This window comes from Chaetodon trifascialis, chromosome 3 (assembly GCF_039877785.1).
Source record: "Chaetodon trifascialis isolate fChaTrf1 chromosome 3, fChaTrf1.hap1, whole genome shotgun sequence".
In the NCBI taxonomy this organism is placed as follows: Eukaryota; Metazoa; Chordata; class Actinopteri; order Chaetodontiformes; family Chaetodontidae; genus Chaetodon; species Chaetodon trifascialis.
The window spans coordinates 8,117,763-8,137,169 of record NC_092058.1 but is presented as its reverse complement, the minus strand read 5'-3'; the positions used below and the strand labels follow the sequence as shown (position 1 = coordinate 8,137,169).

At 41.9% G+C, this 19,407-nt stretch overlaps 2 protein-coding genes across 2 annotated transcripts; one reads left to right on the top strand and one right to left on the bottom strand.

The window, feature by feature from the left end:
• Positions 1-8,470: 8,470 nt before the first annotated feature.
• Positions 8,471-12,819, top strand: LOC139329275 (uncharacterized). Its single transcript, XM_070959480.1, has 6 exons — positions 8,471-8,790; positions 9,709-10,328; positions 10,504-10,614; positions 10,864-10,925; positions 11,604-11,864; positions 12,006-12,819. The coding sequence occupies exons 1-6, from the start codon at positions 8,777-8,779 to the stop codon at positions 12,042-12,044; spliced, it is 1,107 nt and encodes a 368-aa protein (XP_070815581.1). The 5' UTR covers positions 8,471-8,776; the 3' UTR covers positions 12,045-12,819.
• Positions 12,820-15,047: 2,228 nt separating this feature from the next.
• Positions 15,048-17,060, bottom strand: rplp2 (ribosomal protein, large P2). The gene is made up of 5 exons (XM_070958942.1): positions 16,978-17,060; positions 15,737-15,860; positions 15,596-15,644; positions 15,413-15,505; positions 15,048-15,180 (listed from the first exon to the last, which is right to left on the bottom strand). The coding sequence occupies exons 2-5, from the start codon at positions 15,857-15,859 to the stop codon at positions 15,104-15,106; spliced, it is 342 nt and encodes a 113-aa protein (XP_070815043.1). The 5' UTR covers position 15,860; positions 16,978-17,060; the 3' UTR covers positions 15,048-15,103.
• Positions 17,061-19,407: the final 2,347 nt, after the last annotated feature.

The window sequence follows — 19,407 nt, the reverse complement described above, 5'->3', positions numbered from 1 at the left end:
CATGACGCGGCGTAACAATATCTGTGTGATAAATAGCTGGCAGGTTAGCACATCTGCGATTAGTCTTGTAGATAGGCTGCAAAATGTAATCGAACCATGAAACGGCTTATATTATGGGACGTGCAGTAGTTGCATGCAGCAGGTTCAGCATTTAAAATCACAGGTTATTTTTTTTTAATCTTTCATTTTTATGTTTGCCGTTTTGCACAAGATCATGCAGATGTAGCAACATTATGCTCACCCTCTAAATCTGATATTAATATGTGAATTTACCCTTTAAAACCATATCGATTCATTGCACTGAAAGCTTCTCTTCCACATATCTTCTTAAGCACTTTTTGAGCTTCACGGCATCAGCTGTTGGCAAGAAAACCGTATTAGAAATGTGAGATATATATTTATGATCAGACTGAGGAAACCGAGAGGAGGGCAAAGACTAAAACCTTTGCGCTCTTGTATTTGAACATTTCTACATTTACCTTCGTCCTCTCATTTGTATTGCATGGCATAGCGTGCTGAAATGAGGGTTAACTCTTATCATCAGTAACCAGTTTGACATATTTACTGTAGCTAAACATATTATAGTATTTTAATCATATAGCAATGGTCATTATATTCCATGTGATAGGGAAAGCCAATACTTCAGCTGGATGTGTGAACTGATGACGTGTGTGTCTCATCAGGAAAACATGAACTGGTCCTATATATGCATGCCACATTCCGATCTGGAAAATGTACTGTATGTGAGTTTATTAAACATAGAAATGCAGCTTGTATACTGTAGAAATGGCAAAGGATGTAGCTGTAACACAATCAATGCCTTTCTAATAATCCTACAATATGCAATCGTGAGGGTGGTAAACAAACGTGTTGTGTTTTTCACCCATGGAAAGAGCAATACCTGTAATTAACTAAAATGACATGCAATAAGGTGACATCAGTTAGTCATGTTGGTACTCAGCACTTTACTATGTTATGAAGCACTTAATATTTGAGGGCTGTTACTGTATGTGTCAACATTGTGCAGTATACAATGTCATAATTTGCTATGTTTTATTTATCCTGTAAAGAGTGCCTTTCATTAAACATGTATCCTCACCGTGACAAGTTTCCCTCTGATGACTCCACTGACGTTAGACATCAAGCAGATTGCAAGTTTTTAAACTTTTGCTCAACAATAATGCCGATGAATGGAGGTGTAAGTGTCAGCGTATGGCTTCAGGCCTGAACGCTCATTATCACCTCGCGTCAGCTGTTTTTAACGCCCGCTCGCTGCTGGGTCTCTGCACAGATATCATGACGGCATCCCCCTCTCTCCCTCTCTCCCTCTCTCTCTCTGTCACTCTCTATCCAAAAAACTCTCCCCAGTGAGTCCTGACTCAGAATGTGTCACATCACAAGAGGGAGAAAGAGCTGGCTTAGTTTTTGTATTTATATATAAAACATATATCTGGTGTCGTGGTGTAGATGTCAGACTGCAGGGACAAACGCTTCTCGCTGGGCGTTCTGGATAACAAGCTTGTTATCCAATTAAGAAACGAGTGGGATGCAGCCCGGATAAAAATAGAAGTCGTGCACAAATGCAGCAGATGGAAAACTGACATACTGAGGAGTTTCTGTTGTTTTTGATCCAAAAAAAAAAAAAAAAAAAGTGGAACTGAAACATAATTAATGTTTTCTTTCAGTTGGCGCAGCTCTCCATGGAGAAACTGTCGTGCTGTGAGCTTGACAATGCCTTTGACTGGGATAGCTTCAAAAGCTCCAAATTAAATATGCAGACCAAATGAATCATTTATGAGATTATCTATCTTGGCCTCGGAGGCTTGGGGCTGCTGTTTCACTTGATGTTTTACTGTCCCATACAGTCGCACCAAGGACAGATTCTCTGTCAATCTGTTAAAATAGTATCTCATTTTCTTGTGGTCATTTCGCCTGTTTGTGATTTTCTGAGCTGATTCCCTCCTCGGTGGGCCGAAGATGTTGAGGTCATTTCCTGCGGAAGCGTGCTGGCCGTGTTTTTGCAGCCTGTTCAGAGGCCTGTTCGTCTTAGTCACTAGTTAACGGTCAGGTCAGCGGGCTGCCCTTCTGCCCCGCTGATCACTGATCGCACAGTGATATACCAAAGACGGCCTGATAGCATTTTAGCATTTAACAGGCAGGTGGCTCTGACAAGGTCAAAGCCAATGTGAGGCTGCCATTTATAATTCATCAGCTGCTCCACCAGGAGATCAACCATCCGTCCTGCCTTTGATAAAGATTCACCCCAAGAAATTCGCTCAAAGACCAGCAGATGGTCCAATCACTGTGACACAGCAGACTGTACCGCAGCCCTTAATGGATCTAAAAATATCACCGTTGCATGACTCTTCACTTTACTCTCCAGCTCAGTGACAAGCTGTGTCAAGCTTTAAGGGAAACAATGCGCGGGCATCACACGAACGCTCAGACAGTGAGGCTCATATCAGTAGATTGGGTTACTGTTTTGTCAGCGGACAAGCCAATTTCAGACCTGCACGGACAGCAGCCTGTGAGCTGCAGTTCAAGCCCTCCAGAGGGCAAAGCCGCTTGGAACTGGGCAGCTTGTGTTTGAACTGAATCCCTCCAAAGGCTCCTGTTTCTCCCAGTGACGGTAACTCTGCTGGATGCGGGACAGAGCACACGGTGGCATCAGGCTGGAGCGCCGCTGCCGTGACCTTGCCGCTATGTTTTTGAGCAACGTGCGAACGGAGTGGTGCTCTGGAGTGCGGCGGGACGAATATTGAGTGGCAAAGCAGTCCTCATGGGTTTAATATTGATCAGAGTTTGGCTGTGCTCACCTACAGTATTACTTGAGCGATTGATTCTGTGCCCTGACTTTGCTGACCAAGAGCATCCAGACATGGGCCGAGCATTACTTTCGCAGCTTCTTTATCGACCGCAGGCCTGATATGATTGAAATGAAAAGCATAAAAACCAAAAGGCAAAGGGCGCATTATGATGAACGAGGAGAGTGTTTGTGGCAGGAGATAAACTACGCTGGTGAGATGCTCCATCTGCTCGCTCAGCACCGGAGAGGATGAAGGACAGACAGGTGGACTCACCCTGCTTCTCACTGGGGGTGATGGAGGATCAGGCATCCTCACACAGTGTGATAAAAACACTCAAATAAGCATGTTTGGGAATTAGTCTTTTTCCTATGTTATTCCTTTGATAGATGAGGCTGTTAATATCCTTTATTTTTCTTATTATCAACAAATCCCATGAAAAGACTGAAAGCCTGGGTGTCCACAAGCCACAAGAAATTACATTTATTTATAACTAGTGTGCAACCGCAAATACATTTTGAAAGAAACACAATGCTGACCAGATTACGTCTTCTGTTAACATAATGAAGATGCCGGTAATTAGCATTAGCACAAAATGTTGATACTAAATATCAGAAAATAATAATAATAATAATAAAAATTAAAAAAAAATCAGTAAACATTATCAACAGAATGTGAGGAATTAACAGTTTTGATGTTATATTTTAGCAGACTCCAGTCAGCTAATAGGGCCACTAGCCCCACGGCTAACTGTGCTAACTAGCTAAAGACAGCTAGTAGCTACAGCAAAGAGTACAATGAGCAGCAGTTAGCAGTTTCTCTGGTGATATGCTGCCCCCTATTTGCTTGGAGCGACCTTTGACAGGTGACCAGTTTTTACATATTTCCCTTTAACAAATTGCTTTTGTTGTCTAAACCTGCTGATCCTCACAAATCCGCGCCTGAAAATAGTCCCTAACAACGAGACTGTTTTCTCCTGCTTGAGAAACCTCTGCTGAAAACATCAGTGCCCAGCTGATTTAGCCTTTTTTAGAAATCAATCTAAGTAGCTGTGACCTGATTTGAACAGATTTACATGCACTGTCAGAACCAATGGTTTGTAATGAAAGTCACCGACAGGACGATCACCTTTGTCGGTTTTGGTCTTTTCACAAGATCTAGTGATAATTACCAAAATAGAGATTATTTCAATTTAGTGTCAGTTCTCAATGAGGTGCACGCTCTGTGTTTGCATGATGAATTCCTGCAGTTTGAGAAGCTCTTTTAACGTCTGTTTATGGGCGAGTCTTTCAGATGTTGCCAGGGAATATAAAACCATGTTACACAGTAACAGACTCTCATATACTCGCTTTAAGTGATTTAACGAGAGGCTCCTGATCCCGATTGAGAGTTTGTGGCAGAAGGACTTTGTTCCTTAAAACTCGTCTATTATTCAAATGACATTTTGGACTACTTTAATAATTCAGAGTGGCTCAAAGGAGCGTTTTTGATATCCAGCTCTCAGCATATCAAATACATCTTTATAATTAACATCACAGTGAATCAGTAAAGCATTTATGGTATATTGTATGCACAGTCGCAGCTGGATTCTCCATTATCTGTCAGAATATGCTTTGGTGGCTCAGTTCTGCTCCGCTGGGGTTCCCCCATCTATCATTTTAAGGTTGGGGAGTGGAGTCCCATGACAGAGAGGGCGAGTAATGATTCAAGGAGATAAAGATTTATGACAGGTAAGTGCACGGTGACTGCTCCGCTGCACTGCGTCAGCCCTGGAGGTCAATGGCCAGACTTGTGTGGCTCGAAACGTGAGTCTCACATTTGTCCTGCTTAGCGGCCATGAAAAATGAAGAAGGTGACCTCAAGTATCACCCGGGATCAGACAGTAGACGACGTGTTGCCTTCAGGTGACCACAGGCTGCTCCTCACATCTGGCGCAGCCAAAACTGTTTACAGAGACCGATTAGAGAGGCAGTACGGTCATCCAGCTGTAGTGCGGAACAAAGACGAATCTGTGCAATACTACACAGGCAATTAGCTTAATTATTCTGACAATGGGAAACTGTGCATAAACCAAGGCTGAGCAGAATAAAGAAAGATTCATGCATTTAGAGGTCAGGAATTAACTGGATGGTTATTATACTTTATTTCTTTTTTTTTTTTTCTCTGAGGTTAAACCTTAAAATGAACTAACAAATGTATTAAATTTCTTCAGAGGTCACTGTTTGAAAAAATGGGCTGTGAGATGTGAAGCAAAGCCACTGAAGCCACAGGCAGTGGTGGAGGGAGTATTTACACTATTTACTTCAGTAAAAATAGTGATACTGGGATGTAAAAATACCCCAATATGTGTTAAAAGTCACTTAGATAAAAGTACATTAGTGTCATTACGAAATGTCCTTAAAGTATCACAAGTTTTAAAAACTCATTATTCAGAATAAATGGCCCATGTGAATTTTTAGCATTACAGATTTGTTCATGTTTAAGCAGCCATTTGTGTTACATAATTTTGGGCCGTTTGACCCGTAACAGTGCATCATATTTTATATATTCATCACATTTCGTCTTTAAAATCTCAGTATGTGAAGTAAACGGCAGCTAAAGCTGTCATATAAATGTACTTGAGTAAAAAGAGCATTATGTCCCTCTTAAATACTCAAATAGGCTACAAGTACCTTGTATTTGTACTTGAGAAAATGTCCCTGGGTAGCAGCCCTGTCTGCCTGCAGAGGACAGAAGTGACATCTTGGATGACTTGTGAGGGCAGGCTTTGTTTTCCAGCGTGTAGTGCGACACCTTGTGGCTCCTTTCTAATATTACACTAAAGCGAACGTGTGGAAGGTTTTCACTCATTTGTTTGCTTTAATGTGAATGCTGTGACCTACATACATATAAAGAAAAGACTGAGTTTTAATTACCGAGGGCTGATATAAATTTACTGTCCCTCCTCTCAATCTTATGAAGTGAGCAGTTTGTCTGAGCAAAGATGATTTAATGGCAACATAAGTTTAATGTACTTTCTGTCAGAAACAGTGGAACAAATGTGGGAAGAAACCAATCATTTGTGTTTCAGATGAAGGACAATCTCTGCACAGTAGAACATAAGTAGGAGAAAATAAAGTCATTTTAAAACCCAAGTTTTAAAAACAGCAGAGAAAAGAATCAGCATTACAATACAGAAATACTGTATGTCGGCAGGCTGGGCTCACATTGGGCCACTGCAGGCGAATACTGACCAACCACAGTCTGCTGTAGTGTCTCCAATGTGAGACAGAAAGAAGCAGCTTTGTTAACTCTAAAACCAGTTACACCACTATTGAGATAGCTGCCCAGTAACGTTGCTTTCACTTCCAGAAAAACCTCTCAGGTTTCCAGTAAAGCAAGCCAGATAAGAGCTCACTCACACAGCCAGATGCACGGGTCATAAAGATGTTGCTTGTTAGGGAAATAGCTCTGTGTATCTGTGAAACTAGTTTTTATTTGATCACTTCCTGGAAATCTTTGACAGACTTCAGGGGAAAGCAGGGGTTAAAAACTGAGAGATACTGTCTGAGGTGAAGTCATAAGAGCTCGTCCAGGTCACCGGCGCGCTGTTCGCAGTGAATGATTAATGACGTTACAAAGGTGAACGTGTTGATGAATTGATTTCAGTCATAGAAATAATCTGGAAAAAACTCTGCAATGCAATCATGGAAAGATGTCTGCAGGGAGATATGAATGGGGAAAGCCCTTCTTCTTCTTTTTCCTTCTTCTTCCTCTTCTTCTTCTTCTTCCTCTTCTCATTATTTTCATTAACGTTGTTCTCATTTCGAGCTGAAACAACTTGTTGATTGACAGAAAATGAATGAGTAATTATTTTGATGAGCAAAAACTCCAAACCCTGCGTGGTTCCAGCTCCTCAAACACGAGGATTGGCTGCTTTTCTCTCTTTCATATCTTTGTTAACTGAATATTTTGGGGTCTTGAACTGTTGGTTGGACAAAACAACACACCTGAAGATGCCGCTCAGGGTTAAGGAAACTTCTGATGGTCATTTTCTAGACTAAATCAATTGATTAAGCATAGAAATAATGGACATTGTATGCCACTGTAAAGTTATTAGAAACTTGGACCATATATAACATACCTTTACCTGTATATGAGGATATCAATATGTGTGTGTGTGTGTGTGTGTGTGTGTGTGTGTGTGTGTGTGTGTGTGTGTGTGTGTGTGTGTGTGTGTGTGTGTGTATTTATTTATGTTTTACTGTTCTATATGAACACAGACAGCTCTAATGATGTTTAATCACACTATTCTGGTCTACACTGTGTCAGTATGAGTTTTCAGTGCAGCTCCAGTCATGGGGACTGTTCCTGTATGTGTAGTGTTTGCATTGTATTTTTGAGTCTAATTTCTCTTTTATAGTTTCCGTTTTTATTCTAAATGTACATACTTGTAATATATGCAGTATATTGCCCTTCTCTAATTGTTGTGGTCATTGTGTTGCGATGCCTGAATTTTCCCTTCGGGCCTCAATAAAGGCTTATCTTATCTTATCTTTCCTTGATGACAGGCTCTCCACATTACAGCACCAGCATATTGAAATAAGAGCTCCTGGCTTCACTTTTTCCTGAAGGCGTTATGAAGTTACAAACACACGCCGGCCCCGGTGTTGTCAACTACTCCACTACTTTATTTGACTGTCAGTCACCAGTTACTTTGCAGATTCAGATTACTGAGAAATTATTATTATTGATTATATACATTTCATATACCAACAGTATGCAAAGCAGTTCAGATAGGCACCACCTTTAACAGCTGGAACATTAAAGACGGCTACACGTTAATTTAAAAAATTTAATATTAACTAAATATTAAATTGGCATGGGAAATGGCGTCATGCCTGGCTTTGGAAAAATTAACCTGTGTGCCCAGAGGGAAACTTAATAAGTTCAGGGAAATGTGGCATCCCTTTATGCAATTCATGGAAAGTGATCAGACTGGAATTAATGAATAATTATTATTATGAACTGTGTGAATGAAATGTGATTGACAACATCTATGGAAACTAACATGCCTCCTATCTATCTATCTATCTATCTATCTATCTATCTATCTATCTATCTATCTATCTATCTATCTATCTATCTATCTATCTATCTATCTAATAATGATTTGATTTGATTTCACGTAGGTTTCATTTATTTATTTATTTAATGTATTTACTTATTATTTATTTATTTCCAATGTCCGTAATTTTTTATTTTTTTTCCTTTTCCGGGAATGTATATGTTGTTGAGGGTGGGGGTAGGAGGTGTTCTTAAATGATGTTGTACTCGTTAATGTACATTTTCTATGCCAAAAACAATAAATATATTGTTAAAAAAAATTAAATTGTCTATTCTGCATAATGAGTACTTTTACTTTTGGTACTGTGACACTAATACTTTTGTACTTCTACTCAAGGTAACTTCTGAGTGCTTGTTCGCTCTGTGGTTTTAATACTTTTACTTCAGTACAAGCTCTGAGTACTTCCTCCACCACTGATAACGCAGTACCCTGCAAACAGTGATTTTCTGGCAAACTTTAACGCGTTTCTTTCGCCGGCCTATTCAGGAGCTTAAAACGTGTCTTTTATACACGAAGGCATCGGTTTCTGAGCGGAAGTGACCTCTGCAGCTGCGACTTCCTGAACAACGTGGCCAGAACCATCGCGGATGTCGAGAGATGAGAGCGGCGGTGAAACCGTAAACACGCGCGGCGGCCTGACTCCCGTGAGGAGGCGCAGAGCAGGAGCGCAGATGCCTCCGCCTTCTCCGTCCTTTTAAGGAAGAAGAAAGGTGGCTGCAGGTGAGGGAGGAGGGCAGAGACGTGTCCGAACATGGGCGGAGTATGCAGGTGTAGACGCACCTCGGAGAGTCCCTTCATCGCCCATCAGATCCAGGCTGCTGTCCATCAGACGCGTTCAGAAACCACGGGACACCTTTAAGGACGCATGCAGGAGACGAGGTGAGTCCAGCAGCTTCAGCCTGAGGCTTCACGTGACTGCAGGACACTAGAGAAAATGTCTTTTCCTCGTTTTACCCTTCTTCCTTCATTCTGGCTGTTGTGTAGTCTTATGACATCCAGACGCCGCAACAGAAAAAGGAGAGTTTCTGCTCCACATAAACATTTTAGACAAGAATATGAGGTAGTGAACAAGTATTTCTGTGTAATTTAAAGCTCAGACAAACAAGTGCTGTTTAAGTCATTTTTAAATACTCAGTGGCTTCAGCTTCCTGGTTTCTAAAGTCTGCTGCGATAACAAACTAATGACTTCTGTATTCTGGACTGTTACTGAGGCAAAGTTATTTGATTAAGTCAACATTAGCTGCAGGGTGTTGTAGTGTGTTTTTCCACACACACACAAAAAATAATGAGCAATTAACTAGTCAAGAAATAATCATTCGTTAGCTTAGAGCAGCAGCTAATGATTACTTTCATTCTCTGTTAATCTGTTAAGCCATTTTCTCGATTAATTGAATTGTTTGGTTAGAAAATCGTGGAAAACGCTGATTGCATGTTTCTAAAAACCCAATTGGACGTCTTTAAATTGCTTGTTTTGTGCGACCATCCCTCCAAAACCCAAAAGATATTCAGTTTATTAGCAGATAAGACAATAAAAGCAGTAAATCCTCACAATTTCTTAGCTTTTTTGCTTTAAAAAAAAAAAAAAAAAAAGACTAATCGAGCAATCAATAAACTGTTCTATCTGTAAAGCCTTCTTCCAAAAAGCTACTTGTCTGCTGAGACTGTAAGTGATTCCTGACTGGAAATGGCAGATGTTTAATAAAAGATGATAATAAAGGTATATCTTATCTTATCTTATGTTTGATGCAAAGCAGTCTTCTAACCTTTTGTGTGCGTGGTTTTGTTTTCTTCTTGTAGTCGTCCCGTCGGCATGGAAACACAGGCAGAAAATCAGCGGCTTAACAACAGCCAGCTGATTTCTGTTCCTCAGAAGGATACAATCCGTCTGCTGGAGGTGTACGTCAAGCGCAGCATCAGCCTAAATGACGGGACGCCCGGATATAAGCAGACCGGGAGGAAGGAAAAATGGGTGACGATGCCGAGAAAGCAAAGGCGACATTCCAGCGACCCTTCCCTTCACCTGGCCGAAGGATTGAACGTCGAGGAAATCGGTGCATTTACATCTGTGGACGAACCTCCCGCGACGCCTCCGGAAGAATCAGAGAAACCCACGAAGAAACCAAAGAAGAAGAAGAAGAAGAAGAAGAAGAAGCCCTCATTTTGGAAAAACTTCATTGGATTTTTCTATCGGAAAGACGAGGACGAGGACAGCCCATCAGAGATCCCCGAGGCCTCCGACGCGGAAGAGGCCTCTGACACTGTGACCACCTGCCTGCCGACAACGCCAGCTGCTTCACCAAAAAGAAAGACCCTGAGAGCAAAATCCTTGAAAAGGAGGTTCTCCAAACGGCGGCTATCAATAACAAAACCGAATAAATCTGTCAATCTCAACCCTGCCGACATCACCCGAGTTGAAGGTAAGCTTCGGGATTAACTGGATAGATTAACCTGATGTGTGTGATATAAACCAACATGATTCACTGTTAATGTCACCGCGGTCAGTGGAAATCTGGGTCACTGGTGCAAAAATGCTTTTACTGCGTGCCCCTTTTGCAGAAGTACATTTACAAACGACTGATTTTGGCATTGCAGCTGTCATCAGCGTGGAACCGACGTACGCTTACTACGAGAAGGTGTCAGAGGAACTGGAGAGAATTGTCCACGAGGTTAAAGAGAAAGAGGAAGTCGAGCCCCTCTCTGATGGTGAGAAACTGTTTGTCTTCGTTGAACTGAAAGTGTGAAAGCGCCACGTTCAGCGTGGCTCTAAAACAGCATTTTAAAACCAAATCAATCCACACATCAAAGGTTAAACAGCATTTCTCTGACGAAGGCAGCTCGTAGCGAATGAGAAGCGGTTAAGTTGAATTGTGAAGGTACAAAATGTAACTGCAGGTAAAACTGATCGAGTCGGTCAGCACGTTGATTCCGCTGCTCTTTGCTTTTCTGTCTCAGAGGAACTCATCAACAGGATCATTGCTTTGACGAAGGAGCAGGGTGACGCCATCGACGACAAGGTCGGTACTCATCCTGCGTGGCTTCATTTAGTTGTTTTACATGTTTCAGACAGTCTGAAACAGAAACTTCATTAGATTGTACCTTTAGTTCATTTGTAAGATTGCCAGATCAAAGTGATTTATGAGGTGTGCTTCTAATAAGCAGCTGCTTCAACACAAAGCAGAGGACGCACCAATAAGCCATAAAAAGTTTTAAATGTCACGATCGTAAAACATACGAGCTCCATGACGTAACTTCATGTTAAAAGCCATCCCTTTATACAGCTGTATATCATCAGGCCGCGATATTTATGAATTTATTAGGAGTTTTTCTGTTGCCTCAGCTTTTCCTTCTTCACCTCTGCGTGAGTTACGTAACGCGTTCTGCTTCCCAGGCAGCCTCAGAGACAGGGCGTGCAATCGCAATGACAGCAGTGAAAGTGTAACACCAGCGAGGGAGGAGGGAGGAGGTCGAGAGTTATGAGATCTGCTGCGGAAAACACAGCGTGTCATGTGACTGCTGTGCATTAGTTCCTATTTATACAGTGCTAATTAGACTTAATGCACCATCTTTAAACCTAATAATTCAATCAGTCATATGAGGGCTCCGACATCCTGAATGTTCAGTATTAGTAAAATCCCACATGGGTCAAGGTGAGCTGTATTTGCTGACGGTCTTCCTCTCGTTGTCTCCTCCAGCTGAAGGATAACCCCACCCTGAACAACTTCTTCCAGCGGATGTCGTACTTGTCCTTCCAGCGGTTGGCCGATGCGTATCTGGAGAAGGAAGCGTCGCCGATCCACAATCCTCCCACTGTCCTACCGACGGCTCCTGAGCTGGTCAAGCTGGCCTTTACGTACGACTTCACAGCCAAGATCGCCGGGCTGTCCGAACAGAACGTGGGCCACATTACCGGCCTGGGGAACCGTTATCTACAGGACCGGTTTGAATACAATCAGGTAAGAATTAGACCTGTTGAAAGGAGGTGAAACAGAGGAGAGCACGAAACATGTAAGCAGGATTTAAATGTATGAACAAGCACGAATCAAAGAGGCACATCAGCAGGTTTGGTTCAAACTCTTTTTGTCTTTTTTTGTCAGGTGTGTACAGATCATCCCGTGTCTGACAGCGACGGCTGAGAGGCCGCCACGCGGACACAAAACCATCGCTGCAAGTGAAACGTTTACTCTTCAGCTTCTCTCAGCAACACAGACGTGCTTCAGGATGTGTGGCAAGCGTGAATTCCCCTTTTTAACAGTGCACTCAAAAGAAACGTCAAAGCTTGTAAACGACACGTCGTCGGCATTTTCATTAGATTTTCACAGCTTTGTGATGGAATACTCGTAATTCTGCTTCGACAGGATGTTTGCAGGAAAACCAGTCGAATGGCTTTGGTAGATTTGAGTGCGTGCTTGTCTCAGTGTTGACGGAGTCACACACACACGTGATTCTACAAGTGACACTGCAGGAAATATGCTGCTGTTTTGACAAATCTGAAGCCAATATTTTCTGTGCATCGATTTCTACTTACACAAAAATGCAATAGCCTTTTTTTTTTATAAGCTCGAAAACTCTGTGCAATAGTTTCTTTTACATTTCTAGGATTTCAAAATGAGCAAAACCTTATTTCAAAGTCCAGTGTGTAGGATTCAGTGGCATCGAGCTGTGAGGTTGAATGATGAACTGACTGGATCCCCGTCAGAGGCCTTCTTCTTCAGAGGCAGTGCAGCATGGCGGGCTCAGTGGGACGGGGTCCGCTCCCTCATCTTCTGCCAATGGATCCACCTGAATGCTGCACAGTGGACCTTTAGCCAAAGCTAAACTCAGATGTGACATGATTCCTGTGTTTGTCGATATGAATGCTGGCATTCATATGAAACACTCAAATTAAAGCTATCTAATTTATTAATGCTCGAATATGTATTGTTTTTTTTTTTGTTTGTTTGTTATGAAACATCTCGGTCAGTCTGCTCATTGAGCTTAGAAGGCAGAGAAGGCGAGATAGAAGGAGTAACGTCGAACAGCTGGAGGCTGCAGCTGTTTCCAACGATGCGAGTGCCCCTTTTCGTGGCTGTTAGTTGTGGTAGCGATGGGTTTCAGAGCCCCCGGGCAGCTTTTCTTAACCTGCCGTCAGGATCCCCACACAAGCATCAGAAGATAAATTTGAAGGTTTGTAAATTAAAAAGAAGGAACAAGGAAAAATGCTCAAAATTCAGTTTATTTTTTCAGACTTTTCTGGTGAACCACTGGATAATTTTAGTTTTGTCTTCTAAAAATCTGTGGAGGAACAGGTAACCTCCAGAGCTTCCCAGCCTTTTGCTGCTCCTGTCCCAACTTGTTTGAAATGTATCTCCGGCGTCAAATTCAGAATAAGCAGATAAAACAAGAAAATAAGTCAATGAGGTACAACATTAATATATTGTCTTTGTCGTGTTTTCAGTTGAGTGTACGTCAAAGAGGATTCACAAGTTAACGCCTTCTGCTTCATCCATGTTGTACACAGTGTCCTAACATTTTAGGAGTCAGGGTTGTTGTAAACTAGCTGTGGGAAGGTTGAGGAGTGAGTGCGAGTGTGTTTCTGCCACACCTCAGACCTCTGACTCCGCCACATTTGAACTGCAAAGACAACTCCCTGCCGCATCGGAGCGTGTGTTTTTAAGAAGTACAAGTCCGTTCCTGCAATAACTGACACTGAAAATGACATGTTATGGAAATAATTGTGGCACCCACAAGCACAGCGTGGTTTGATCAGCTGAACGTCAGTGAGACGTTGGAGCGTTTTAAGTGTTTTGCAGAGGTAGTTGACAGCAGCTGTGATAGATTCCAAGCTGCCGGATAATTACGAGCTGGAATGTCACAGTCTGTCAGGTACGTGCTTAAAGCATGCAGTGATGGCTCGCACCTGAGGAACAGGTTCCCCTGCAGCCATGAAACCGACCACTTTAACACCCAACCGGAGCTCATTTCTGTGCATCCAGCAGCGCAGTGATACACGTGACATACACCAGAGAAAAGATGAGAGCAGAGGAAAGGACAGAATAAGCTCAGTGAGGACAGCGGCGTCCTGCCCTCCGGACTCACGACCGTCCGCCACCAACCACAGAAACTGGTGTTTTGGGAGTTGTGAATCTAAATATTAAGTTCTGACGAGAACAGACAGAAAGTCAGGTGACCACCAGGTGAGACATTAACGGGAAATGCAAGGCAGCAGGTAGTGGAAAAGTTCTGCCCACATTTTCTCTGAGGGTGAGTAAACAGCGTTGACGCTTTCAGTGACTAAATCAGCCCTCACGCAATAGAAGTGGGTCAAAATTAAATAACAAAAGATGAATTGTGATGTGACTGATGACGCATCTCAATTAGTGTCAGAGGCCTATTTCATAACAGACTCAGCTGGTCATAGCTGGGAAAACACAGGTGTAATTAATGACACTGACAGCTCTGCAGCGCTGAGGTGTTACTGCTGCACATGAACAGGCTGCTGCTTCTGCGCTGCAGCCATTATTACTGTTAACGAAACCTGTTTGGCAACACTCAGTAATCCTCAGTAACCTCACAAACACTTAAATTCTGTCAAGCTTTTTATGGCTGAAAACACTGAAAATAAGACAATTGTGAGTCACAATTACGTGTAAAAAAAAATCAAAAATTAAAAAAAAAAAAAATCAGCTTTTTCTTTCTTTACTCACCATTAGTCTCGATAAAGGTCTGTTTTACAGCTACACCAAAGTAAAATAAACCTTTATCTCGAGTCCAAAACATTGACTTTGCTCCTTAAACACACGAGATGACAACCGAAACCGTCTGTCGGTTGAAGTAAAAACATGGCAGCAGGTTTCACTGTTTTGAACTGTGGTGGTGGGGCCACCTTTGTGTTTACAGTTTCTCCCTTTAAGCCAGAGTCATTATGTGGTTTCAGTTATCTGGCCGACAGTCCAGACTGACCACACGCAGGGTCTGGATTGCCTAATGATGACAGGTTGCCCGGTCTGGGTTATTTTTAGCCGGCAACAAAATAGCTTTCAACATCAAGCCCTGAGAGCCAGACAATTTATTTCCAGAGCGCTCAACAGTCAAGTCTTTGGGAATAATTACGCTAATGGCAGCTATTTTAAACCAATTAAAAAGGACTAAAAGACAACTTGCTGTGTGTAAACCTTTTACATTTTTATTGCTTTTTAAACACAGAGAAGGTAGATTAATCAAAGAGACCGAAGCCCATATCTTCGTCTGACTCTTCTGATTCCTCTTTCTTCTCTTCCTTTTTCTCTTCCGCTGGAAAGGAGATAAAGACAACAGTCAACACTACAGACAGAGGTCAGCAAGAATACTGAGCAGCACTGACATCCAACATAGGACTGCTACAAGCTACTACAGATTGATGTGAGAGGGCATCATAGTATTTTTGCTGCTATTGAAATGCAATAATCATACTTCAAGCAATTATACAGAAACTAAAAAACATCCATTTATTAATTTAAGCGAAGACTGGAGGGTATATACATACCAGCAGCAGGCGCAGCCCCAGCGGCCCCCCCAGCAGCAGCTGCAGGAGCTGCCACAGCACCACCTGCTGGGACGGAGGCTAACTTAGAGAGGCCTGTGGAAACGGAAAGGAATACAATTTTTAGTCATCATCCTCACAGGACATCTTGAAATCTTCAACACGTGTTCACTGAGAGGCCTTTACCTGAGTTCATGACTTCATTGATGTCTTTCCCACTCAGCTCACTAATGACCTGCAGGGAAATAAAAGATTTAAGTTCAGACACAGAGGCCTTTCAGTGGAAAAACTGTTTTTGTAACTTCACTTGTTGATAAATGGGTTTACCTTGTTTAAGCGTTCATCATCGGCCTCAATCCCCACACTGCCCAAGATGGCTTTAATGTCCTTCGCAGTGGGGCTGGTGTTTCCACCGAGCACAGCCAGCAGGTAAGCGGCCACGTAACGCATTCTGCATTGACAGGAGAGACATAAAATAACAAATGAAAAATTTGCATGCGGCTCTGCAAATTATGCAATACTGACGTCAAGTCTGGGAGGGCGAATTAACGGAGCGTCTCCGGTGTCTCAACTTGTCTGCACGCGAGTTCAAATGCACCAGAAATAACAACAACAACAACAAGGACTGTTTGACTCAACCAGCAATACCGATATGTCAACTTGGGCTGCTGGTTATTTTCTCAGTAGTTAGTTTGGAATACAAAATGCACAAAAATGGCACAAATAAAAGTTCATCCACAATTTCCCAAAGCCCAAGTTGAGAACTCAGATTGCTCTTTTATATATTCAATTTACTAACAAAAAAGATGATGAAAACCATAAATATTCACATCTAAGCATCTGACTCTTCACTTCAGCTCTGACTGTGGTATCATGTATGACAGCGGCGACAATAATGTTTGACAAAATACTGTAATGATGCTTAAACAATTTGTTTCTTGTCTAAAGGACCCAAATGTAGGCCAGTGGTACTTTGTTATTCAGATTGTGCAGTACTTATAGTCACCACTAGGCGGCAGAAATACACGTCTTCCCCAAATGACAGGTACATTTTTCACTGAGCCTTTCATGAAACGCAAACGTGGTAAGTACTTGAAGTAAACACTGCTAAGTGCACATAAGTCAAACATAAAGTTACGGTCTTTACTTCAGAATACCTTAATTTGCCTGAATATTGGAGTTGTCATACAACGAGGGAGTAAATATGCCTGGGAGGAGCCCAACTTAGCTTTAGCTCCGTTTATTTAAACAGCGCTTAGAGACATAAAGACAGGAGCCAAAGGTCGGCGTTCAGAGTTTGTGTTTCATCGTTTTGAGCGGTGCTACATGTTTTTCCAGCAGTATTACATCATGCACCTATGAGAAATGTGACTCGGGGCTAACTGAGGCAGCATGGCGCCCAGTGTTTTCCCTTAACCGTTCTCCATTTCTGACAGTGGCTTTTCCTCCAGCAACGCCACAGCTTTTCAGTACTTAAAAACAAATGTCGAGTCCGTGTCACAGTGAAAACACAGTCAGACATGAAATAATCGACACACAAAGTCTCAATTATTCAACATTTTACTTACTTTTAAGTCTAAACAGACACGAAACGTCGGTCACTCTAAGAAATCCGGAAAAGAGGAGGAGGTGGTACCGGAACTTGTAGAAGAGTGGAATGCGTTGATGTAATTGGTCCATTTGGGATGACAGAGCGATACGTCAGCCTATAAATACACGGATGAACGACTGTATCATGAATGAAGGACGTCTGTCACACTTAACTCCATAAACTACGACCATTGTATGTATGTAGTATTTAAAATGCACCTCTATGAACACTTTTAATTACTGTTTTTACTTTCGTTACTTTGCATGTAAAATGGTGGAATCAGTATGTCTGCAGTACAATCAGCTTCTTTGAATCTTTGAAATGTGAGAAATAGGCGCAAATATATTCATATCTTTTACTTTAGTAAAAGTAGGAACACCTCAGTGAAAAAAAATACTCTAATACAAGTAAAAGTCCTTCATACATACTTTTGCTTATTTATATACTTTGCTTTTTAGCTTTCCCAGTAAAATGTCATCAGAGAGCATAATGGCTCTTTTTCACAGTGTTGTGTTATTAGATTGTTATTACTGATTTGTTTTGGTAAGCAGCATTTTAATGTTGTAGCTGCTGGAAATGGATATTATATAAAAAAAATGTAGGTTAAATTTTGACATTTTTCAGAAATCATTTATTGAAAAAAGTAAATGAAGGACAAGGATCAGAAGGTGGAGATATTACAAATCTTGTGTGTAGTGTAATGTAGGACAAATGACTCAGTATGCTGCATACATTATTTATTTCCATTAATTCAGCATCAAAAGTAATGTTTGGAAATCATTAATTCAACACTGGAGTTAAAGATGTAGCTATGAACTGATTATTCACTGGGCTTTTGCAATATTGTGTCTGCCTCCATCACTGTCGAAAACACACACAAAGTGGAGATACAATCAAGTGGTCCACAATCCTGATTCCAAAAAAATAGGGACGCTGTGTAAAACATTAACAAAACAGACATTTCTTAATCCTCTTTGACATATAGTCAATTGAAAACAGTACAAAGACAATATGTTTCATGCTTGACCTCATCAGCTTCATTGGTTTTTGTAAATATCTACTTGTTCTGAATTTTCACGTTTCAAACAAGTTGGGACAGGAGCAGCTAAAGACTGGGAAAATAATGGAACGCTCCAAAAACACCTGTTTGGATCATTCCACAGGTAAACAGGTTGATTGGTAACAGGTGATAGTATCATGATTGGATGAAAGGGGCATCCTGGAAAGGCTCAGTTGCTGGCAAGCGAGGATGAAGTGAGGTTCACCACTTTGTGAACACATGATTGGGCCTGTTTTTATTGATGATTTATGCAGCGCTCCAACTTTTTTTTTTTTTAATGGATTTTGTATTAACATCCTATAATTCAAAGAGCTCCTCCCGTCTCTGCTGGGTGAAGAGCCAGTCAAACAGAGAGACCACTGAATCTGCCACAAACTCTACAATCTTCTTCACGTTTGTCACATACCACATTTTATAACCACATTCTCCCAGTAACATGAGGAGAAAAATGACCAAGACTCCAAGGAAGATGCGGTCCAGATAAAAGTTTGCCTTTTCTTTGAAGGTCCACTGCTCCCACGGTAGCGCACGCCGGGCTTCACTGTATTTACCAAAGTGTAACAAGAGTCCATTTTCGTCATCCGGCTCTTCCTCTGGAGCCTCCGGGTCTTGGCCACCATCTGCTCCATCTGCGTCTGCCATTTTATCGAGGTTTAATGCTGCAAGTGAAAGTTTTCATCAGTTATCTGATGATATTAAAATGATAAAAGTTTTACAATTACAAGAGGCACAGATAGTGTCTCTCACGGTGCTTCACAAATCCTCGTTGCAGCTGTTTTAGGATGAATGTGAAGAGTCTTACCTCAAAGAAGATTAGTTTGAGATGAAGATACACAAAATAGAGACTCTTGACTTTTTGTCCCCACAGCTATGCTTGTGCCCCTCCAGTCGTTCAGTCGACCACCAGCTGCAGGAGTGCGAAGGCAGTAAATGCAAGGTTGGCCCTTCAGCGCCAGCCTCACTAAGACGAGGTCTGGGGATTAGACCACACTCAGCAGTTTCAAATCCCTCAGCAAGGATGAAGGTGACAGATGGGAAAATGCGTGTTGATGTGAGGGAGGGACAGGCAGAGACAGAGATACAGCATGTTCACATGAAACTGTTCAACCATGCAGGTCTCAGATGGCCACAGCGTACCTGCATACCTGTGTGTAAATCTGAGAAAATAAACATCTCTGTGGATCTCAGTGAAATGTGTACACTAAATCACATAGCAAGTGGCAAAAACATTACAACTTGCACGTTCTGAAGCTGATTCGACCTTGTTTTCCTTAAGTGAGTGGACGCAGTGTGACATGGACTGAGACCCGACAGAAGTCAAACTGATGACAAAGCAGAACTGACGCC

Excerpts from the sequence above, each read along its gene's own strand:
- LOC139329275 (XM_070959480.1), top strand. Across the intron at positions 10,615-10,863 it reads AGTCGAGCCCCTCTCTGATG|AGGAACTCATCAACAGGATC; the intron begins GTGAGAAACTGT and ends TTTCTGTCTCAG. Across the intron at positions 10,926-11,603 it reads GTGACGCCATCGACGACAAG|CTGAAGGATAACCCCACCCT; the intron begins GTCGGTACTCAT and ends TGTCTCCTCCAG.
- rplp2 (XM_070958942.1), bottom strand. The coding sequence starts at position 15,859 with ATGCGTTACGTGGCCGCTTACCTGCTGGCTGTGCTCGGTGGAAACACC. Across the intron at positions 15,506-15,595 it reads CAATGAAGTCATGAACTCAG|GCCTCTCTAAGTTAGCCTCC; the intron begins GTAAAGGCCTCT and ends CCGTTTCCACAG. Across the intron at positions 15,181-15,412 it reads TGGGGCTGCGCCTGCTGCTG|CGGAAGAGAAAAAGGAAGAG; the intron begins GTATGTATATAC and ends TCTCCTTTCCAG.